The sequence below is a fragment of the Xiphophorus hellerii genome, chromosome 5, assembly GCF_003331165.1.
Source record: "Xiphophorus hellerii strain 12219 chromosome 5, Xiphophorus_hellerii-4.1, whole genome shotgun sequence".
Lineage (NCBI taxonomy): Eukaryota > Metazoa > Chordata > Actinopteri > Cyprinodontiformes > Poeciliidae > Xiphophorus > Xiphophorus hellerii.
In genome coordinates this window covers 28,450,047-28,470,732 of record NC_045676.1, presented here as the reverse complement: position 1 = coordinate 28,470,732, position 20,686 = coordinate 28,450,047, and the positions used below count along the sequence as shown (strand labels likewise).

The 20,686-nt window shown below is 37.3% G+C and overlaps 1 protein-coding gene across 3 annotated transcripts; it reads right to left on the bottom strand.

Moving 5' to 3' along the window:
* Window positions 1-900: 900 nt before the first annotated feature.
* LOC116720348 (arf-GAP with dual PH domain-containing protein 1) lies at window positions 901-19,571 on the bottom strand. Of its 3 annotated transcripts, XM_032563552.1 has the most exons (12): window positions 19,262-19,571; window positions 18,998-19,146; window positions 14,038-14,168; window positions 11,131-11,222; window positions 10,600-10,682; window positions 10,399-10,511; window positions 8,293-8,439; window positions 5,829-5,912; window positions 5,691-5,753; window positions 3,208-3,279; window positions 1,895-2,126; window positions 901-1,799 (listed from the first exon to the last, which is right to left on the bottom strand). In XM_032563552.1, exons 2-12 carry the CDS (start codon window positions 19,116-19,118, stop codon window positions 1,771-1,773), a joined length of 1,167 nt encoding a protein of 388 aa, XP_032419443.1. In that variant the 5' UTR covers window positions 19,119-19,146; window positions 19,262-19,571; the 3' UTR covers window positions 901-1,770. The 3 variants fall into 3 exon arrangements, with proteins under 3 accessions (XP_032419443.1, XP_032419442.1, XP_032419444.1); XM_032563551.1 differs by having other exon boundaries at window positions 18,998-19,570; XM_032563553.1 differs by having other exon boundaries at window positions 904-1,799; window positions 19,031-19,566.
* Between the last annotated feature and the right edge of the window lie 1,115 nt (window positions 19,572-20,686).

Sequence of the window (20,686 nt, the reverse complement as noted above, 5' to 3'; positions counted from 1 at the left end):
AAAGTTTCAGTCAGCTAACCCAAATTGTCATTATCAGTTGAAAGGAAATTGGTTAGAATGTTCAAGAACAATAAAGAACCATCAAGGCCAGACAAATACGTAAAAAACAAAAATGTAAAAACCATTCTGTAAAAAAATTACATATGGCCCAATTTATTCAGTTTATTTGCAAAAAAGTTAATTTGTGGTTCAGTTACTTTTTAAATCTTGAACTGTTTTTTGGTGAATTTAAAAGCACAGATTTATACACAGATTTCTTTTTTTTTTTGAGAAATCAGATTTTTATTAGTCAACATTTTTTGCAAGTCTGCAATTGTGAGTCAAGAAAATACTTCTAATGGAAATTAAACTGAGACGAGTACATTTTGAAATTACAGAGAAATCACAAAATGAAAAGGCAACAGTAACAGCCATGGCAAAAAGATCCTCATCAATTTCCAGAGTTGTATATATTTTGTAAACTTGAGATTAGGCTTTAAATGTTTTTGAACTTTAAAAAACAAATCGATCGTAAAATAAAATCCTAAAATTTTATTTTATGATCGACCCTACCCTCTATAAGATTAATAGAGGGTAGGGTTTCATTTTAGCACGACCACAGGTGTTAGATAAATACATTTGTAAAAATGTTTTAGTTTTGATAAAGTGTTGTACCACATGGAGGTGCTGCTAAGTCATACAACTGCTGGAATTGTTTTCAGCACCTTGCTCAAAATACATTTTTAAATTGGCTTCCATATGTACTTTTTTTTGTAAGAATACTATAAAAAGTATGCATATGTCTTTTTGAATAAAAAAAGTAACAGACAATCTGATCTTTTGGGAGAAGTAATCAAAAAATATAGGTATATGTTACAAATAGAAAATTAAAATTCTGCTAAGTCAATAGGATTTTTTTTCTTCTCTAATAAATGACAACATTTCGACCCATAGGAACATTGCAAAAAAGAAATCTTTTTTTGTAATTTACTGTACAGAATACCAAGCCTTGTAACCACAGCAGCTAAAAAAAAAAAGCTCCAACATTTGGGTATCCATAAAGCTTTGACCATAGTGTTTCCCATAACCGTGCAAATACCTAAAACTTTACTAGCAGTAAAAAAGAAATTACAAATTCAAAACATAAACACTTGGGCAGAAATAGCCAACACAATAGGAAAAAAGCATCTTTTACCATCACATAATTTAAGCTAGCTAGTTAGAAAAATATCTATTTAGCCAAAAAAAATAGCTAGCTAGCTACAAAAATAGTCAGCTAGCTAGCTAAAAGAATAGCTAGTTTTGTAGCTAGTTAGCTACAAAAATAACTAGCGTGCTTTGTAGCTAGATAGACAGATGGATAGAGAGAGATAGATAGAATATACTTATATGGATTCAATTAATTACTAGTGTCAACATTTCACACAACAGTTTATTGTTGCATGTTATTATTATTATTATTATTATTATTATTATACACCATTAGCCATAAGCCACAAGTAATAAAGATAGAAAACATGTCCTTGTGACTGACTCGGGACACGTAACTAACTTTGTTCTACGGTAAAAAGCTTTCATGATACACGGGTCAAAAAAAATAAAAAAGTGGTATCAAAATTAAAGCACAGTTAACCCTATCAGACAATGCTTTGGTACATTTGTTCTCACTTTTACTCCAGAAGTCCACATTTTTGGGATAATGTGACGTGCGCCAGCTTGTGAGTAGCAGGGTCGGTGTTGGGCCCGTCAGACTGATGGTGGGTGTTGAGGGGAGAAACGGCCTCTGGTCTGTCAGTGTCGGTGCTTTAACAGGGCCTCCACTTTGAACACAAACAAAAATCCAAAGTCAATGTAAACCTCCTTGCAGCTAATAAAATCATTTTTAAAAAGGCATTAGACAAGTCTGAATCCTTACTTGTGTAATCCTGAGGGGACATCTGAGTGTTCATGACATTCTTGAAGTGCTTCAGCCAATCCAGTTGGTCACTCTCCGTCTCGCACGTAAACAGGAAGGAGCGGTCAGGTGTTTCTATAGTGATGCCATATTGCCAAGCGCCGTTGCAGTGGGTCCCAGGTGGTAAGCCGGCAGAAGCACTGTAATGGTTGTCATTGTTCCCCAGGAATACCTCACCTTTAGCGAAGGCATCCTTCAAACACAGGCAAAATAGAAGAAAGGGGCAAACATTATAAAAAACATTTTGTTTTAGTCATCTCCAGTATGCTATTTTTTAGCATACTACTGTTTATTTTTCTTATTTTATTAATGAATCAATTTTATTTTTATATACTTGGTTGGATATTCACACAATGAGAGTGAATATAGTAGAAAAGTATTTTCAGTTTTATTTTATAATCATACCTTCATTATGATTAAAGCAAAAATATGCTGCAAAACTTCAAACCTTGTCTAGTTTCTAGTGTAAATATTTTAGTGCACTTTAAATAAGACAAACTAACTGATATTAACTGGTATCGTCTTTGAAATTGTGCCCACACCTTGTTCTGACTAGGTGTGGGCATTTATCGTATCGCTCATCACTTATCGTGATAAATTTCTTCAGAAAAGAATTTTGATTTATCATTGTCAAGATAAATTCCAATTAACGATGTTTTAAACCCTCCCAAAAATGTTCTTAAATAAAGTTACCGTGTCCAGGTTGGTGACAGAAATCCCACTTTTTTACGTGACTGATGTCCTAAAGAAGAATGTTACAAATGGGAACATTTTTCAAGAGTATTTATTGTGTTTGTGGGTCTATGCTTGCTGTGACACACAGTAACAGTTACCTAAAAAAAGATGTACAAAACAGTTCTTATTTTCACTTTTATCATTATCACAATAGCTCAGCAAAATGTAGTGATAAAACCTTAATCCCCATCGCCCACTCGTAGTTTTGACTACGGGTCAAAACTGAAAATGTTTCCAAAAACCAAATAAAATTTTTTTTGGGGGGGGGGATTTTGACTCAGTCTTGTGAAAACTACAGAAACCTGGTTACTGAACAGGTTCAAATCATGGAAAAGTACCATCAAATCCTGTTTTCTAGCCACTGAAACATGACTTCACCTCTACTCAGTATATTAAAAATTTTGAATGTTGTTCTTAAAGTCCTGTTATAAAACATTACTTTTGCAAGATGAAAAAAGTTCAAAGATTGAAACCATTCGCTTTTTACGACTCTGTGTGGCTGCAGATGAACCGGCGTGTGCATGAACAGACTCTCATACCAGTGGATCTTTGAAGTACATCAGCCGTCTCTGATCCAGTGTGAACCAGCGCTTCTTGAAGCCTTCGGTTTGCTACGCAGACGAACGGGGAAACAAAACCAGAAATGGAATCAGTAAGGCATCGTGCTCACATCGATAGCACTGTCTGTGCATTTTAAACCGAAGCATGCCGTGCTCCGGTCCGTTTCCAGAATGTGCTGGCTGGTTTAGAAAAGAGAAAATAAGAATTTAGAACTCAATTCTTTCTGTCAAACCGTCAATCGACGATTGGTGATATCGGTAAAGGCTTTCCACTGGAGTTCTTTTGGAAAACATCTCTAAATATCGAGAGATTGATTGTTTTTCTCGCATTTTTCCTGTGGGCTTGTGCCAAAATGCATCTAACTCATGAATTAATTCAAATGCAACTAAATCGACTCAAAAAGCAGCAGGTTAGTGAGTCATTTCATGTGCCTACACCACATACATACACAGAATAAAAAGATATTTATTTTTCCTGATTGTCAGGAGTTAAATCAGACCAAACTTCTCTTGTTTTCTACCAGTTGGAGTTACCAAAATGATTTCTATTTGCTACAATAATAAGAGAAAAGATTTCAGATGTTCATTTATTAATGTCTGAAAGTGCAAAAGTTCATATACACAATGTATTTAAACAATGGGGGGGAAATGACTTTGGAAACTTCTGATAGGTTAACTGAGTCATTTGAGCTAATTAGAGTCACACCTGTGGTTGTATTTTAAGGCCACACCTTACAACACACTGCGCCCTTTTCTTTTTCTTTGACATGATGGGAAAGTCGAGACATCAGGAAGAGAATTGTAGAGGTGCAAAAGTCTGATTCATCCTTTAGAACAATTTCTAGAAGTTGCTGCGTTCCTTTGTTTGAACAATTATATACAAGTGTAGACGCGATGGGAAATGTCCGGCCATCATTCTGAATGAGTTTTGGCCCGAAATGTACAAATTGAACCGAAGCCAAAGACCTTGTAAAGATGCTGAAGCTGGTAAAACATCATTCGCAGTGAAACGTGTTCTGCACCAAAATGGGCCGAAAGGAAGAAGCCTTTATTTAAAAAAAAAAAAAAAATCCAGAAAGCAGTTTACAGATGAACACAGTGACAAATATCTTCATTTTTGGTCCGGTGGTCTGATGAAACTAAAGCGGAACTGTTTGGGCATAATGACAATCGTTACGTTTGGAGGAAAAACCGGGATGCTTGTATCGTCTTAACTGTGAAGTAAGGAGGTTGGCAGTATCAGGTTTTAGGATTGTTTTGCTGGAGGAGGGTCTGGTGCACTTCAGAAAATAAATGCCATGATGATGAGGAAAGAACATGATGTAGAAATATTGGAGCAACATCTGAAGACATCAGCCAGTAAGTAGAAGCTTGGACACAGGCTAATGGACAATGACCCCAAGCTTGCAACCAAAGTGGTTACAAAGGAGTTTAAGGACAACAAAGTCAATGTTCAAAATCCTTTAGAGAATTTGTGGGTATATTTGAGAAAGCCTACAAACCTGACTGACCCTAACCCTAAAGGTTTGACCCAAGTCAATGTTGCCAAATACCGAGGAAATGGATGCAAACTTCTGATTTTGCAGATATTAACAAATAAATCCCTGACGTATCACTGTGGCATTCATGGAAATAATTTAGCTAATTCTGACTAAACTAAAACACGAGACGTCTGGGCCGATTTAACCAACGCAGGCATGTGCCGGTACTGGTACATGCCTGCGTGTTTACACAAATCCTTACAAACGACTCTTTGTTTATTTGCACGGTACGCATCTGCCTTCCACGTTTGTACTTGAGAGATGAGATTTAAGAGAGTTCTCACAAGGAAGCCTTTCATTTCCTCAGATAGAGGAAAGTTGATACGGCGGGTTTGCTCAGCCGTCTACCATCCAGTCAGACAGGTAAAAATCAGTCGCATTGACAGCCGAGTTAACCTTTTAGCCATGTTTATTCTTTTTCTTTTTTTTTCCCCCCAATTAGGGACAGGAGACCAGGAGCTGGAATAAAAGCGGGACATAGACGTGTTTATCTTGTTAAACACTGATCCTAAAGGAAGACGGGATCAGTCTGACACACCAAGACTGCATAACAAATTGGACACAATTTAACTGAACTCTCCAGTTTACTTGCAGTAACAGAGATAAGAAATAAACCACCAGTAAGAATAAAAACGAATGCTGATTGCTTGTGGAGTATAGAATAGGTTGATTTCTATAATTAACAAAAAAATCATGGAAAAAAATCAAAAAATTTAGAGAACTTTTTTTTTTTTAAAGAAAAATCTAATTTGAGAAAATTAAATGAGAAAAATCGATTTTTATTTTTTTTGGGAGGGGGGGGGGGTGAATAGTGAGAGGCTTTTGTTGTGCTGGGTAAATCAGTAAAGTAAAATAAATAAGTCGTGGTGGAGGAGTTACAGCTGTGCACATGTACAGGCAAGCAGCAGCAGATTTACTTACCCTGGGGCCGGTTTTTTCCATGTATCCTTCTTTGACAAAGTTTCGAGTAAGTTTGGGTACGAGCTGAAAAAGAATCACGACGTTTCTCAGTATGGTCAACCATGAGCAATTATTTTTAGGAAAGGTTAACGCGTCTACCTCGGCATCAGTTGCGCCGGGAAAGGCCACTCTTAGATACTGAAGCTGAACGGCACGGATTGAATTAAACCAGTCAACAATTTCCTGAAAAAACAACAACAAAAAACAGAAAAGTGAAAACATTAACAGTAAGCCAAGAATCAAAATTTTAAGGCATTCATTTACACATAGTATTTAACGTTTGGGCCAAAAACCAGATATACGATTAAAGTTCGTCTTGGTTTGCTGGTCAGTTTAAGTGAACACCTCTGGTATATATCTCTGTATATTTCCAGTTGTGCCACACTCTTGTGATTTTCAGATAATGGATTGAAAAGCGTCTCTGTGAAATGTTTAAAGCCAGGAATTTTGTTCAATAACTCGACACGGCCAAGTTTCTCCACGACTTTTATTCTGTGTTCCTTGGTTTTCATGATGCCGATTGTTCAATCATTTTCTTTACCAAACATCTGATTTCTTCACATTGACTCCTAGGCAAAGTTACACACATATAGACTCTGTTAAATAATTAAGCCACCTGTAAACACAACTACACCAGGTTTTAAACTAAAAGGTGTCAAATTAAAAAGGGAAGTTTGAAAAACTAAAAATTGTTCCCCCCCTTCACTTTACAGTTATGCACTACTTTATATTGGTGTATGACTTAAATTCCAATGGAATACATTTTATTATTGTAATTGTAGCAAAACGTGAGAATTTTTTGTGGAAATTTTGTGGCACCATGCCTTTGTGGAGGTGGAGAAGATTGAGTTTTCATGCAATTAAGGAAATTGGGCGATTTATTCCCTGGAGATTTAATGATGTGCCGCTAATTTTAACTCACCTCAACATTTTGGCAGTTTTTCATGGACAATTTGCATAAAATATTATAGGGTACTTAGGCTGAATTTGCCAACAATGAGCAATTTTTTTATTTTATTTCTTAGTAGATTGTCTCTTATATCACTGATATATCACTTATATAAGAGACAATAAATTGCATAATTTATCATTCTTCTGTTTTCTCTCTCCCTCTCTTCCTACCAAAACCCGTCTTCAGTCTGCTGCTTTGGTCTCCACTGGTCCTTTTTTATGAAAGACAATTTTGTTTACAGAGACTTCATAATTCAATGTCTTTCTTGTTTCTGTTTTGTTTATTTATTTTGCAGATTTCAAACATCTCCCAGTTCCATTGTCAAACGTTCATTAGAACTTAATGCTTATTTATATTTAAGAATGTGTTCCTGCATTACTTTGCCATCACTATTATATTACTTGAAAATGGTCTCAAAAACAACAATATTGTCGTTTATCCTGATAACTTATGGGGCAATTTATCGTAGAGCAAAACGTATGGTGACACTCCTAACTGTTTATTAACAAAGACAACAAGCACAAAAAAGTCTGATTAACACAATCAGTGCAAGTTGATTAAAATTAATTAGAACTAATATACATATATATATGTAAACGTTTCCGGCAAGCTTAAGTGGTTTTGATATTTGAAACTGCAATTACAATTGAAGCTGTCACAAACTCACTACCTCACAGATTAAAAAAAGGGGGGGGAAAGGGTTGATGGAAAGCTTGGTGTGCCACTTTATTCCACTATAACACTCCCTGAAGAAGAAAATCAGCTAAGCAACTCTGCAGATCGCCGCTAATGCAATGACACTGATCTGATTTTACTGCAAACTCCTCAGTCCCGGGTGACAGACGGCAGCAAATAAATCACACAGAAACACGGGACTGCTCAATATATCCCACTGTGTCTCTGGATGACAGAGAATGATGCATGTGATGCTTGAATGTCATCCGATAATGGATTCCACCGGGAAGCAAAGACTGGCACAAATGATCGGCTCTTCCTCAACAGTACCGGCGAGATAGTTAGAAAGCATATTCATCACATCTATCTAGACAGACGACAAATAATTTAAATTATACTTTACATTGTTTAATAGAGGTGGAGAGAAAAATGTGATTCCACAGAGAACCACAATTCCTAGTCCTGGCATTTCTGGATCGATTCAAAATGCTCAAAAGTTTTATGGTTGTTTTTTTTTTTTTTTGTAAAGTGACATTTTGTATAAATCTTTTTAATTTGATTTTGTTTGTTTAAGAAAAAGCTGGGCAGCAAAGCTAACTTACTGCTGATAATTTAAGCTACAGAATTTTACACACAAAAATATTTTTCCCAAAATATAAAGAAAAATAAGATTTTAAAACAGTATGGACCAGTGTAAAATTCCTTAATAAAATAAATGTAATATATATAATTTTATTTTTTTTTACATCGTCTTTTCCTCTCGTCAGTCACACGATTTAAACAGAATCTCTAGACCATCTGAATAGAAAAAACTGATTTCCGAGTTAAAAATTGTTTCTGAATCGAACTGCTAGACACTGAAAGATTCGTTCAAATCAGGCTTCTGTTTTCCAGTCATTACTAAACAGAAATACACTAAGTGTGTGTGATTCTCACCTTGCCACTGTCATGATACACAAAGATATTCCGGGTGCTGTAGTCTTTAAGGTAGGTGATCTGCAGGCCGTTGGGATTTCCGATCTTTTCTGGCTGGAACGTCGCATTGATGGTGTCCACCTTAATCACTGCTTTGGGCTCCTTAGCCTAAACGAATCAGCAGAGGGTTATTAAAACTCTAAGTATAGTTTGCTGAGTGTTGCTTTATTTAAGTGCGACTAAGCGAGAGGCAGAAGGCAGTGAAAGTGGAGGTTCAGTCGAGGCGTACTCAGCTGGTTGCAAATGGCAGACGAATGTCGCTACAAACTGACCATCATATAATTACTGAAATCCCTCTTGTCTACTGCCATGGCGCCCAACTGTGGCACCATGACCAGGCCCAGCTCAAGCTAAATATAGATCAGTCAACTCTGGAGCTGAACTGTTTAGTAACAAGCAAAAAAAAAAAAAAAAAAAACATTTTAAAGCATTGCTGCTTTTTCAAACAAAACTTTGAGAACTTCCCAAACAAACTTGCGTGTCAATACCTGCGTTTCCTTTACAACTCCTTTTTGACATTATACTAGTGTAAAAAAAATTAAAAATAGAATAGAATAGGATAAAATAAAATAGAATAGAATTCAACTTTATTATCATTGCACTGTCACAAGTACAAGCAACGAGATGTAGTTTGCATCTATCCAAAAGTGCTCTACGAAATATAAATATTTATTTACAGATGTACAAGACTATGTATGTATGGACTATAAGGGGTTATAGCAAAGAGATATAGATATTGTGTATAAATATAAATATAAATATGGGAGCTATATGCACAGATTATACAGAATATACAAGAATGTTAGGGAATGGATTATATACGTATGTATATAATGTAATACAAGACAATACAATTTTGCAGTTGTGGTGCTTCCTTTAAAAAAGAAACTCAATTAAAATCAAACATAAATACATTTGTTCAAATGATAAGTAATTTTTTTTTTAAATCATGCAGCGTCATCCTCCTCCTGCCACTTCTTGTTGACCTCTTTGTCTTTTCCAGCAGTAGTAACATCCGGTTGTTGATCACGCGACTCGTGTGATGTGGAAAAAAAGTGTTTTCATTTCAGTTTTGCGAAACACGCCGATTTCAATACAGCCGAAAAGCCGAAAAGCATCGTAGCGCTTTTACGGTCGGTGGAGATGCGGCTAATGAAACAGAAACAACTGCTGGTGATTATTTAAGCTGCTCTGTTTCAAATCCTATTTTGAAAACCAGTGAGATTTCCTTACTGATCTACTCAGTAACAAGATTCAATGCTATTAAAAAGACAAGTTAAACAAAATGCATCTCTAACATTTGTCCATTTGAGCTATTCTAAGGAGGAAGGAACACAATTAAACTGTATCCTTCAACCAATAACCCAGTTCCTTACAACCAAGTTTTAAAACCACTGGTTTAGAAAATCAGAGGCCTCCGTTGTTCTACTTTTTATGTTTTTATAAACTGGCTGTGCAAACGCAGAAATTGGCTACATGGATGTGCTTAGTAATTAAACACTTATGTGTGCAGAGCATCAAGGTTTTTCAATCTATGACAGTTGATTGATTATAGCCATTACTGCAGTGATATCAGTTTGTCAAATATTCAGATCATAAAAGGCTGTTTGTAATAATAGACATCAGATAACTATATATGATAAGCTGGAACACACAAAGTTCTTATTGTTATGGAAACATTAGCTGGGTTTTTTTAGTTTTTGTGACCTTTATACACAGTATTTGTTTCCAGCTTCTGAGAATAATTATTTTGGATGGTGAACAGTTCAGACGCACTCCACAGTAAACTTGTCTGAACTTGCACAAACACAACGGAGAAGGCAAATACTCATTTTGCCGTCTTTGCCGTCAGTTCAGTCCAATTAACCTGGAATTCAGTTGAACTGAATATGTGAATATGAGAGACCAAACCCTAAATCATACAGAAATCATTTGCGAATACACTTCTTATCTTTAAAATCTTTTATATTTAGGGGTATTTGTATAGTGGGTGTAGACTAGAGCAGAATGTGCTTTAAGGTTTTTCCGTCATCATACCGAACTGGATTCTCATGAGCTGCTGCTTACATCATATTTGGTGTAGTACTTCAGATTGCCCTCTCGTTCAGAAAGGACGAATCGCCTGTTCAGAAACTGCCCGTTGTCCCGCCCCCTTTTCATCAATGTGCCCTCTCTCGTTTCTGCAGGATGCAAGCAAAACGTGATTATTCAAGGACGAGGGCTTTCTTTTTTTTTTCACAGTTCATGTGAGGGTTTGTGCGCGCTCACCTGATTCGTACGTCAAGCTCTTCCCAGGTTTCGAGAACTCTTTCCTCTCGTACTTCGCTCTGATCCACTGCTCTCTCAGCACCCTGAGCAAACACGAACAAAAAGGAAAGACACACACTTCAGAAAGCTAACAAACGGTAAATGGACTGAGGTTATGTAATGCTTTCCTTGTCATATTAACCTTAAAGGTCTTTTAGAGGTCAAGTTGACCTCTCAATAAAACTCACAAATATGAGCGCAGTCGTACACCAAAGCACAGACACGTTTATTGATAACATTTCCTCTGCATTTTAGTTAGAGTCGTCAAATTAAAAGAAATGAAATGAAACTTTATGTTTTTAAAGAGGAGTGAAGACATGTGCGAGCGATTTTTTTTGTTTTTGGTGCAATTTTTTTAAACCAAAACTTTTGTAAGGCACTGTGGAGAAACAAGACCATCCATGTGATAAGCCACACATTCAAAGATCACCTCCATTTTGTATAACGTTACTCAAGCTCTGATAGTTGGCATGTGGAGCTGTGGTTACTCACTGACAGTCCTTGTGGGTTGGTTTGTAGTAGTAGACAGGAACATCCGCCTCATATTTTGCCTTCATTAGCTCATTTCCATTTTCAGCCATGAACTATCTCACACACACACACAACACATATAAAAATAAATAAAAAAAGACAGTATTAAAGTCCGAATGACGCCCCAGCACATGAATGAACAGAACAATAACAGGAGGACACATTAGGCAAAAATAAATTCAGACGTTTTGGAATATATTCCATCTTAAAGCACATTTCTACAAGCATAGAAATCATCTTTTCAAATTTCCACATATATTTTCTTAGAAACTGATTTTAAAAGGGCGGTATTATGAGTTTTCTGACCAAATGTTGCCATTTTATATCACAATCAGTTACCTTTAGATTAAAAAATGCTATATATATCAAACATGACTGAAAAGAAAGTTGACTTGGGGGTGCTGTGGTTAAGCACAACCCACATATGGAGGCCTTAGTCCTTGACGCGGCTGTCGCAGGTTTGATTCCAGGCCTGGCAACCTTTGCCGCATGTTTCCCCCCCTCTCTCATTACCCTCTTTCCTGTCAATTTACTGTCAAATGAAGGCCACTGTAGCCAAAAAAAGAAAGTTGACTTTGATATTTAACATCTTGAAATTGAACCTCTGTCTCTTTAAAAACTCAGGTTCTTTCTGAAACTCTGCCTCCAGGAAGTCATCACAACATGGCTCCTTTATTAACCGTTAAACACAATTTTTACCAGCATTGCTCTGAGAACTAGCTCCTATAATGAACTCAGCGGATGTGCTGTTCCAAAAGCTGTTTGCTAATTGCAGCTGGCTAGTCTGAAGGAGCCAAGTGGGAAAGTCCCAGGGCAGGGCTGCTCTGTAATGTGGAAGCTTTGAAGGAGGAGCTTCATCTTGAAGGAGGGGCTAGGTCTAACCAGGGGTTTTGCACAGCTGAATGGTGGCCATGGGAGACTAAAGAGATTGTCAAACACGCATGGAAAAATTAAGGCAAAACTCCAAATATGTTTTTGATGAGGGAACAACATTATAACATAATGTAAAGCTTTAAAAAATCATTTTACAATAATACTGCCACAGTTAACATATTTCTGATGTCCTGGTTTAATCTGAAAATAATAATTGTCCTGTGGGTTTTGTTAGTCCATTCAAGTTTTTTTATTTACCATACCAAAAGGGTTATGTTTTTTTGTTTGCCATAACAAATAACCATAAAATTACCATAAGAGTGCAAAAAAGTAGGATTTAATTGATCTTTTTCACTTCATTTACTTTAGTGTGAACATTCAGAAGCTGTATGTTTTGATTTGTTAGTCAACACAAAGCTTTAATATCTAAGTTGCATGGCATGCTCTCCCTTTGCCAAAATCTTTACTGCTACATATTTTTGTCTTTTTGTGTAAAACTAGTTCCAAAACGCCTTCTCTCTTCCTGCTGCGCAGTTCTAATAGAAAACCTGACACAACAAGTGGGAACCTGAAAACATGCAAAATGTAAGTAAAATATGCCTGTACATTGACTACACAACGCTACCCGAGTGTGAACTTGAAACAACCAGATTGAAAAAAACTAAAAAGCAAACTCACACAAGAAGTAACCAGCAACTTTCTTTCCCTCTCACCACCATATGCATCCTTACAAGGAAGCTGAAGTGATTAAAATTATCTGTTGGATTTGTATGAGTGAAGTTAAGTTCCTATTGCAATGATGTAGATATTCTAAAATTATGCCTCGATCGGCCCGATTTCTCCCAAAAGGTCAGAAAGCAAATACTAGGAAATTAGCATACTCAACATTAAACCTTGACTATTTGCAATGTAAATTGATCAAATTCATTTAAATTGTAGATTGAAGAATTGTCTAAATGGTTATAAATTGATGAAAATGCTTGGTGTGAATAGCTATAGATGGAATAAACACATGTTGAATGTATTTTATTGTTGTTATGACCCGCCATACAACCTACAGATGAAAAGTAGCTTTGAGCTTAATCTGGTGCAATTCTCCAATTGACACATTTTTGTGAAGAATAATGTGTTTACACACTGTCCCTGCTAAATAAAGAATAAAACCAGCAAACAAAAGTGAAAAATCCTGAGGGTAGAGCAAAGCTAACAACTAGCCAGACAGACCCAAGTTTTAGCTAATTTTAGACATTTAAAATGCTAGCATCCGTTGAATATAATAGATTATTAAAAGGCAGAATAACTTTGGTACAGCAACATGTACATCGTTCAGCTAAGGCAACGTTGATAAGCTTAATCTCCATTATCTGCTAATATAACATTGTATATAGTTATGCTGTTTTTCCCTTTGATCTTTAAGCTGTTCAAATTAGCTAACACGACTGTCAAGCTAGCTTTTAGCCTTCCAACTCAGCTGAGTAGCTTTCTCCCCTTTCTGGAAACTCACTGTGTTATCGCATCTTTGTACAGCAGATAAAAGTACAACTACTGATAACCAGTTACATTTTTTTTGTAAATCTGTAAAAATGGCTCCCCACACAGGAAACCACAAGCCTTCATAAAAAAAACAAGAAAATCCCGACTCAGCTGGGAAATTTGGAGAATTTACAAATTAGGCCCTAAGTGCAGTTTTGTGAACATATTTATCCTGGAAGCAGTCATGAATAGAACGTGGTAGCATTTACTGGAAATATTATTTTTTTTTAAATGGAGCAGCAGAGCTAATACTTTGTTGGGCCAGTCAAAATAAACGGCACATTATGAAATTGAAAAACTACAGGGTTTTTTATTTTTTAGCATAAATATATACATGTTTTATTCTTCCTCTATAAATTTGCCTCCTTATTTACTTTCTCACTTGCTTTATATCCTCTTAAAAAAAAAAAAACTACATTGTAACAGATGAGATCCTGGGAGTCGCTGGTTTTGACCTCTCACCTGAACCTCCTGGTCCTCCCAGTGGGACAGTCTCAGGGACTTGACTTTGGAGATTTCGGGGATGTTGCGATGGATTCCAGAGCAGTCCAGACAGATGAACACACCAAGGGAGCAGGAGCCCCAACCCGGATCTGCCGCAGGTTAGAAAGTCAAAAAAAAAAAGATCAAAACTGAAACACCAGAATAGAGTCCCTGTGCTTTACGTACAAAAGAAGATTCTAGATATTAAAATTTAAAGCTCGAGTGTAAGATGTAAGTGTTACCATCGCTAAATGATGTGGTAAAGAGATACAGTATGTCTGAAAAGTACTCAATGTTCCTCAGTTTTGTAATGCTATAGCCTCACTTCAAATACTGTTAAGTTAATCTATTTCCTCAACATTCGACACACTAATACCCCATGACAATGTAAGAAAGAAAAAAAAATCTAGAGCAGTTTGCAAACTGGTTAAAAAGAGAAAACCAAAAATAAATAAATAAATAAAAATCACATTTGGGTAAATATTTACAACCTTTGCTTAATACCTTGTTGAGCCACCTTTGGCAATAATTACAGCCTTTTTGAAAATGATGTCACAGTTTCATTGAGACAATTTGGTTCATTCTTCTTTGCAGTACTTCTCAGCCTCCATCAGGTTGGACGGCAGGCGCCCGTCAGACATTTTCATTCAATCGGACTTAAAGCTGCAGTATGTAACTTTTATAAACCTATTAAAACTGTCATTGTGTTGTGACAGTTTGGTGTGAAACAGATCATCTGTGAACACAATTGAGCTCCTCTGCCTTCTCCCAGTGCTAACCAGAAACAACCAATCAGAGCCAGGAGGTGGGTCTTAGCGCTGCCAATCATATTTACGTAATTCACAATTATAACCTAATAGGAGTTTCTCTGGGCCTTTTTGTTATAGGTTTTTCTTATAGGTTTTATTCCTGTGCTGAGTTGAGTGAAGCGTAAACTGGATGTTCCTGTTCCGGGCTGCTGGACAACAAGAATAAAATAAGTACTCCACCATTTCTAAAAGTTGTGTTAGTAGAACTTCAATCCTGATCACCCGTGTTATGGCTTCAAAAAAGCATTTTGGAATGACGTGCCTGGCCAGACAGCAAATCAAAGTGGCTGCTAGGTGAGGATAAAATACCTAAACTCAATAAACCCTTTAACTCTTACCGTAAGGCTCACCTGGAACAATGCCACACAAAGCAGGAAATCTTCCAGGTTCATTTGTCTTTTCTGTTACTCTAAGCTAAAAGATTTAGAGTTATCTTTTCATTGCTTTGTCTTCCACCCCCATCTTGACAGCTTGCCGGTAAACACGACTCTTTGTGTGTGAAAGACCGCCCTGACCTTATCAGGAGAAATTATTGATGTCTGAGCAGGAAGAACATTCTTTCAATTTTCCAAATAAGTCACAAGCAGATTGGAGCTTGGATGTGGCCGGTTGGTCAATACCGATCCCCGACTGCCTCCCAAATCAAAGTTTCTGAATGCTCCCAAAAAGCACACAGAGTGACCATCTTTTGTTACTCAAGGACAAAGAAGAAGGAAGGGCGTGAGCCGAAGCTTAACCGGAAGGCCGTTAAGGTACATCAGACCAGCCAACACCTTTACACTTCCTTAAGATTGTTCAAAGACACAGACTGAGATGAAATGACAATCTGGCAGCAATATAAATCCTCACCATGGCACGGCTTTACTAACTTTTTGCTTTGCTAATTGGTGTGCTTATTGTTGAGAAGTTAGTATAGAACTAAAAAAAAAAAACAGAACATGACTGTTGAGCTCGTTTTAATTTTGGCTTTGTTGCTAGAAGAGAAGTGTACACCTTTAAGGTCAATAAAACTTCAACTTGGATCAATAAAACACCAACTATTTCATTTCATTATTCCAATTCAAAAAGCACAACTCATTTCCCCACGTTTTGATCCAACAGTGATTCAAAAGAGATATTTCTCCAGTTTATGTTTATCTTTGTTTACAACACGTTGGCGCTGCATGCTGAGAGTGAGATGTTTTTATATTTTATGTTTACAGTTATCCCTGTGTTGGCACCTTAAAATATTGGCAGTGTTTGACAGAACAGTATGTGTTCGTACGTGTGATGTTAGTTATTTTAGATCTCCTTCTTAAAGCTGTTTTTAAGCTAGTGTGCTAAAAATGTCCGCGTACGCCTGAACCATGACAAATAAACAGAGCCTTGAAGAAACTGACGATTATTGATTACATTCAACGACGACGGCTGACAAGTCCAGGTTCTCGAGAAAAAAGAAAAAAAATCAAGAATTTTTAAATAGAGAAACGTCACATTTTACTGTCATCCGGTTACCGCTTTGCAAAACAAGATGGCCGATCACCCGACCTAGCATCCAAACAAATTTATGGAAAGTTGAGTGGAAGGAAAATGCTTTGTAGAATAACAGGGAATAACTGCAGAAGGATGTTATTCAGATCATCTTCTCTAACACATTAGCAGGATGAGGATGCCTCGACGCTACGGATGCACTGATGCAAAAATTCATGCAACAGGAGCCCCAAAAAAGTACAGAGTGCATTTATTACAGTAAGGTACTTTCTTGCTGAATTAGGAATATTTTTAGTGATCATATTCCATCAGATTTCTCTGTATTTAATGGATCTATAACTTACTTCAAATTAGGCCTGTAGTGATAAACAATAAATCTATTAATCGTACTATGAATTAAAACTATCGACCTCATTTTAATTATCGACATTATCGTCTCTTCCGGTCTTTTTCTCTTTCTGTTAATGACACTGAATGAAAAAAGACTCAACTCCGGTGCTCTCCACTGACCCTCCTTCCTCATTTCCTTAGTGAAATGCCCAGCGCACACGACACGATCTTAGAGCTGTCGGCCGATTGTCGGCCCATTTTCAACACCTGACAGACCAAACATTAGCCGACAGAAATCCTAGGTATAACGGTTCGATCCTGCCGTGTGGTGTCCAACAATGGGAACAAAATAATGGCTACAAGTTCAGTTAACTAATTTTAAAACCAGGCATTAATCAATGCTTTACTACAATCTACCTGTTTTGCATGTGGCTAGTGTCAGTCCTGACTGAATGAAAATCATTAGAACCTAGAGTATTTATGTCACGTTAACGAAGAACAGCTGAAAAGTTACCGAGTTTATCAACTGCGGTAGCAATTTCGCTCCAACTGCTCCTCTTGTCTATATTCTTTGCATGTTGAATAAACATTAATGTTGTTTCCACATATCATCTCCAATGTCCGCTGGACTCCAATGTCCGCAATCAGAAAGCGCGGAGGGAATCCGTGCTTTCTGATTGGCTACCTGTCACATTCAACAGGCTGTGTTAAAGCTCCCAGTCGGGGAAAACCCCTGATTTAGATCGGAGCGGCAACAACGGTCTACCGTAACACACCACACACTACAGGATGATCGGTTATGAAATCGTAAGCGACAATCTTAGAACGACCAACGTTCTAAGATTGTCGTAAGGGAAAAATCGGGGGGAAAAACGGTGCAGTGTGAACTATTGCATCATGTAGTCGATGTGCCCATTTTCTCTATTTAAATCTAATTATTACTGAAGGGCAACATAGTACACAGACTTCATAATCTGCACTCTTGGTTGAATGCAGTATTTATTTCCACTTTGGCTTTATGTTGTTTAGGTTTTATTCAAGTTCATTTTTTGTTAATGGAGACTGAGAATCCATTTTATTTTTGTTTTTGGTTGTTTTGTTTATCAGTTCCAGTGTTAAATATTCTTTTGAAATTAAAGTGTATCTATCTTTGGCAGGAAATCGCATGAATTATTACGTCATTTCCATTAAATCAGTGTTAAAAGGTCTTCAAACAATATTATCGTTTATCGCAATAATTTTTGAGACAATTAATCGTTCAGCAAAATTTGTTATCATAACAGGCCTACTTCAATGGACTGTTGGTGTTCCAGCCAATGATTACACTGGGTTACATAAAAATATTATTTTTTAAGTTGTCTATGTTTTTTCAACTGAATTAGGATTATTTTTGCAGTGTTGAATACGAAAATGACATCCAGTGTTCTCAATCAGGCCTGGATTTTGTTCCAATTTGATTCAGAGAAATTTAATTGATGACATCGTTGTGACATCATCAGTTCACTAATATTTCTCATCCAAAAAAAGTTATAGGAGAAAAAAAAATGTTTTTTTAGCAGAGCGCATTAACTAAATGTTACAAACTTGTAATTCTGTAAGTTGAATAACAAACACTGATACGAGTAAGGACATGCGAATCAAACATTGTGTAAAATTCTCCGTCTCTTTTCTGTCCCTGTGTCCCCGTTCTGTCCCCGCTCATCACCCGTTGATCCCAGATTCTCAGGAAACCGATCCAGATGTGAGAACAAGTCATGCATTTTGATGCTCATGTTGCTCCATAGTTCAGAAAGTTGACCTGATTGAGCAAAACCAAAGTGAGTTTTGGATTCAGCTCATCAAAATGACCCTGAAACAGATGGAAAAACCACAGACAATAGTTTTTGTCTGTTGACCAGTGTGATTAGTGAACTTATACTTCTCCAGTGGATTTTAGCATTAAATGTCCAGATTTTCTTTGCTGTATGGGAGAAAAATAAATAAATAAAAGGCAGATCGTACTTTTTTTTTGGTCTTGGCTGAAAAAAAAAAGGGTGTGTTCTGTGCAAGTCCTACACTGCCCTACACTCAAGCATGTGAAGTCTTGTTCAACTCTCATGGCTTTTTCTTTCTTTCTTTTTTTCCTGGATGCTCCACGTTGCACACACCAAGCAGAAGGAGGCCACTGCAACTTCACCTGTGGTCTAGTTAAAGCCCCATTCTCCTGAAATCCCAGCATTCTTTGTCACACATTTTCAAATCAGATACCAATCTGCAAGATTTCAAACTAAACTAGTGGCGGCGGTTACCTTATGCGCCCTAAATGCCTTGGCATTCATCAAACACTTAACTGGAACAGGCAACGCTGATTTTCTTCCACCTACCCAGCGCGCCGCAGTCTGCGCAGACGTCATTTCCCGGCTTTTGCAGAATCTCTTTAAGAGCTCGGGTTGCCCTTTCGTTTGTCGACATTTCGGCGTTTAGATCCCTTATCCGCCGGCTTGTGAAGAGCGAGGAGGGAGAGAGAGAGAGAGAAATGGGGTGCAGCAGAGTAAAAAGAAAGGAAGGAAGGAAGAGAGAGAGAGAGAAACTTATAAGGCAAAAGGTATGCCTACTGGCGTCGCGCCCTCCCCTCCTTGAGGTGCGGACAAGACCGCACAGGTAGGCCCGGTGTGCGGCCGCAGCGCAGACTTTATGCTTCCAGGTGAAGGAAAAAGCGAATCAAAGCCTCTCCGTCCTGTGACGCGGTGAAAAACTTAACATAATCCAAACTTTTCAATTCCCCCAAATCGCGCCACCTCTCCTGTAATCCCGCAGTGAGAGCAGCGGACAGATTGGATCTTTCTACCTCCGGGCCCGGACTGCATGTGTTGAACGGAGAGAGTCCGACGCCACACTAGGAAGTGAAGAGCCGAGGTTGTTCCAACACGCTGCTGTTCCGCATATTATGCGCTTTGATCGCATATCTCTCCCGCAGCTGTGTAAAATCTATGCAAACGCTCTGCTCTCACCACGTGAGCTTGCATGTTGATGGGGGGAAGAAAAGAGAGAGAACATTTTTAGTAATTTTCAAAAAAAAAATAAAACATTTTTTTGTTAGTAAACGCAGCTATTAAATAAGTCATTTCAGTTTCTGAAAGTGAGAAAACGAGACAGGATGTGGGTGAGCTGGACCAATACAGTCACCACATTTTTGCCATCGATTCATTTTTCACTTCCATGTTTAGGAACGTTAGGAAGTAAAGGATTGAGATGTTTGTGGGTTCATAAAACAAGCAAGGACGCATTTTGGGGTTCGTGTTGTTTAAATGAAGAGACATAAAATCTGGGTTGTGTTTAGAAGATGTATTTAAAGTTTGGGACGTCAAAACAGATACATATCCGTTTCAGTTTTATACCAGGGGTGTCGAACTCATTTGATCAGAAATATATCAGATATATCAAAAATCGGAATGTTCTTAAAGGGCCGGTAGCATGTATTGATGAAACCCACTAAACTGTAAAAATATCAATAAATAGCTGCTTGTTTCACCATTCAAAAAGCTTCTCTTTAAATGAGATAATATTGGACATCTTTTCACACTGGTCAGTCCATCCAGGATTATGTGAATATTTTTGGACCATATGTTTTTTTTTGTTTGTTTGTTTTGTTTTTTTGCAATCAAAATCACAGATTTTGTGGTGCTACTTTAAAAATATTTGTAAGGATTTTTTAATGATATTTGCGCTAATGTACGATGCTAAATGTAACTTTTTATTATTCACCGGATCGGTCATAGCTTGACATCAAGTAAGGCTGAGGCAGGAGTCACTTAAACCCAAAGTGTTTTGGCCAATTGTAAGAAGAAAATTGCAGTAAAAAATCAGAAAAGAAATGTGGGGATCTGTTGGTTTTGTATCACTTTTGCAGATTTGTGGAAAAACTGGAGGGGCCAATCGATGTGATTTGGAGTCTAGAGGGCCGCATAAAAAGCCACGACGGGCCAAATTTGGCCCCCGGGCCTCGAGTTTGACACACGTGTTTTACACCATTTGAAATT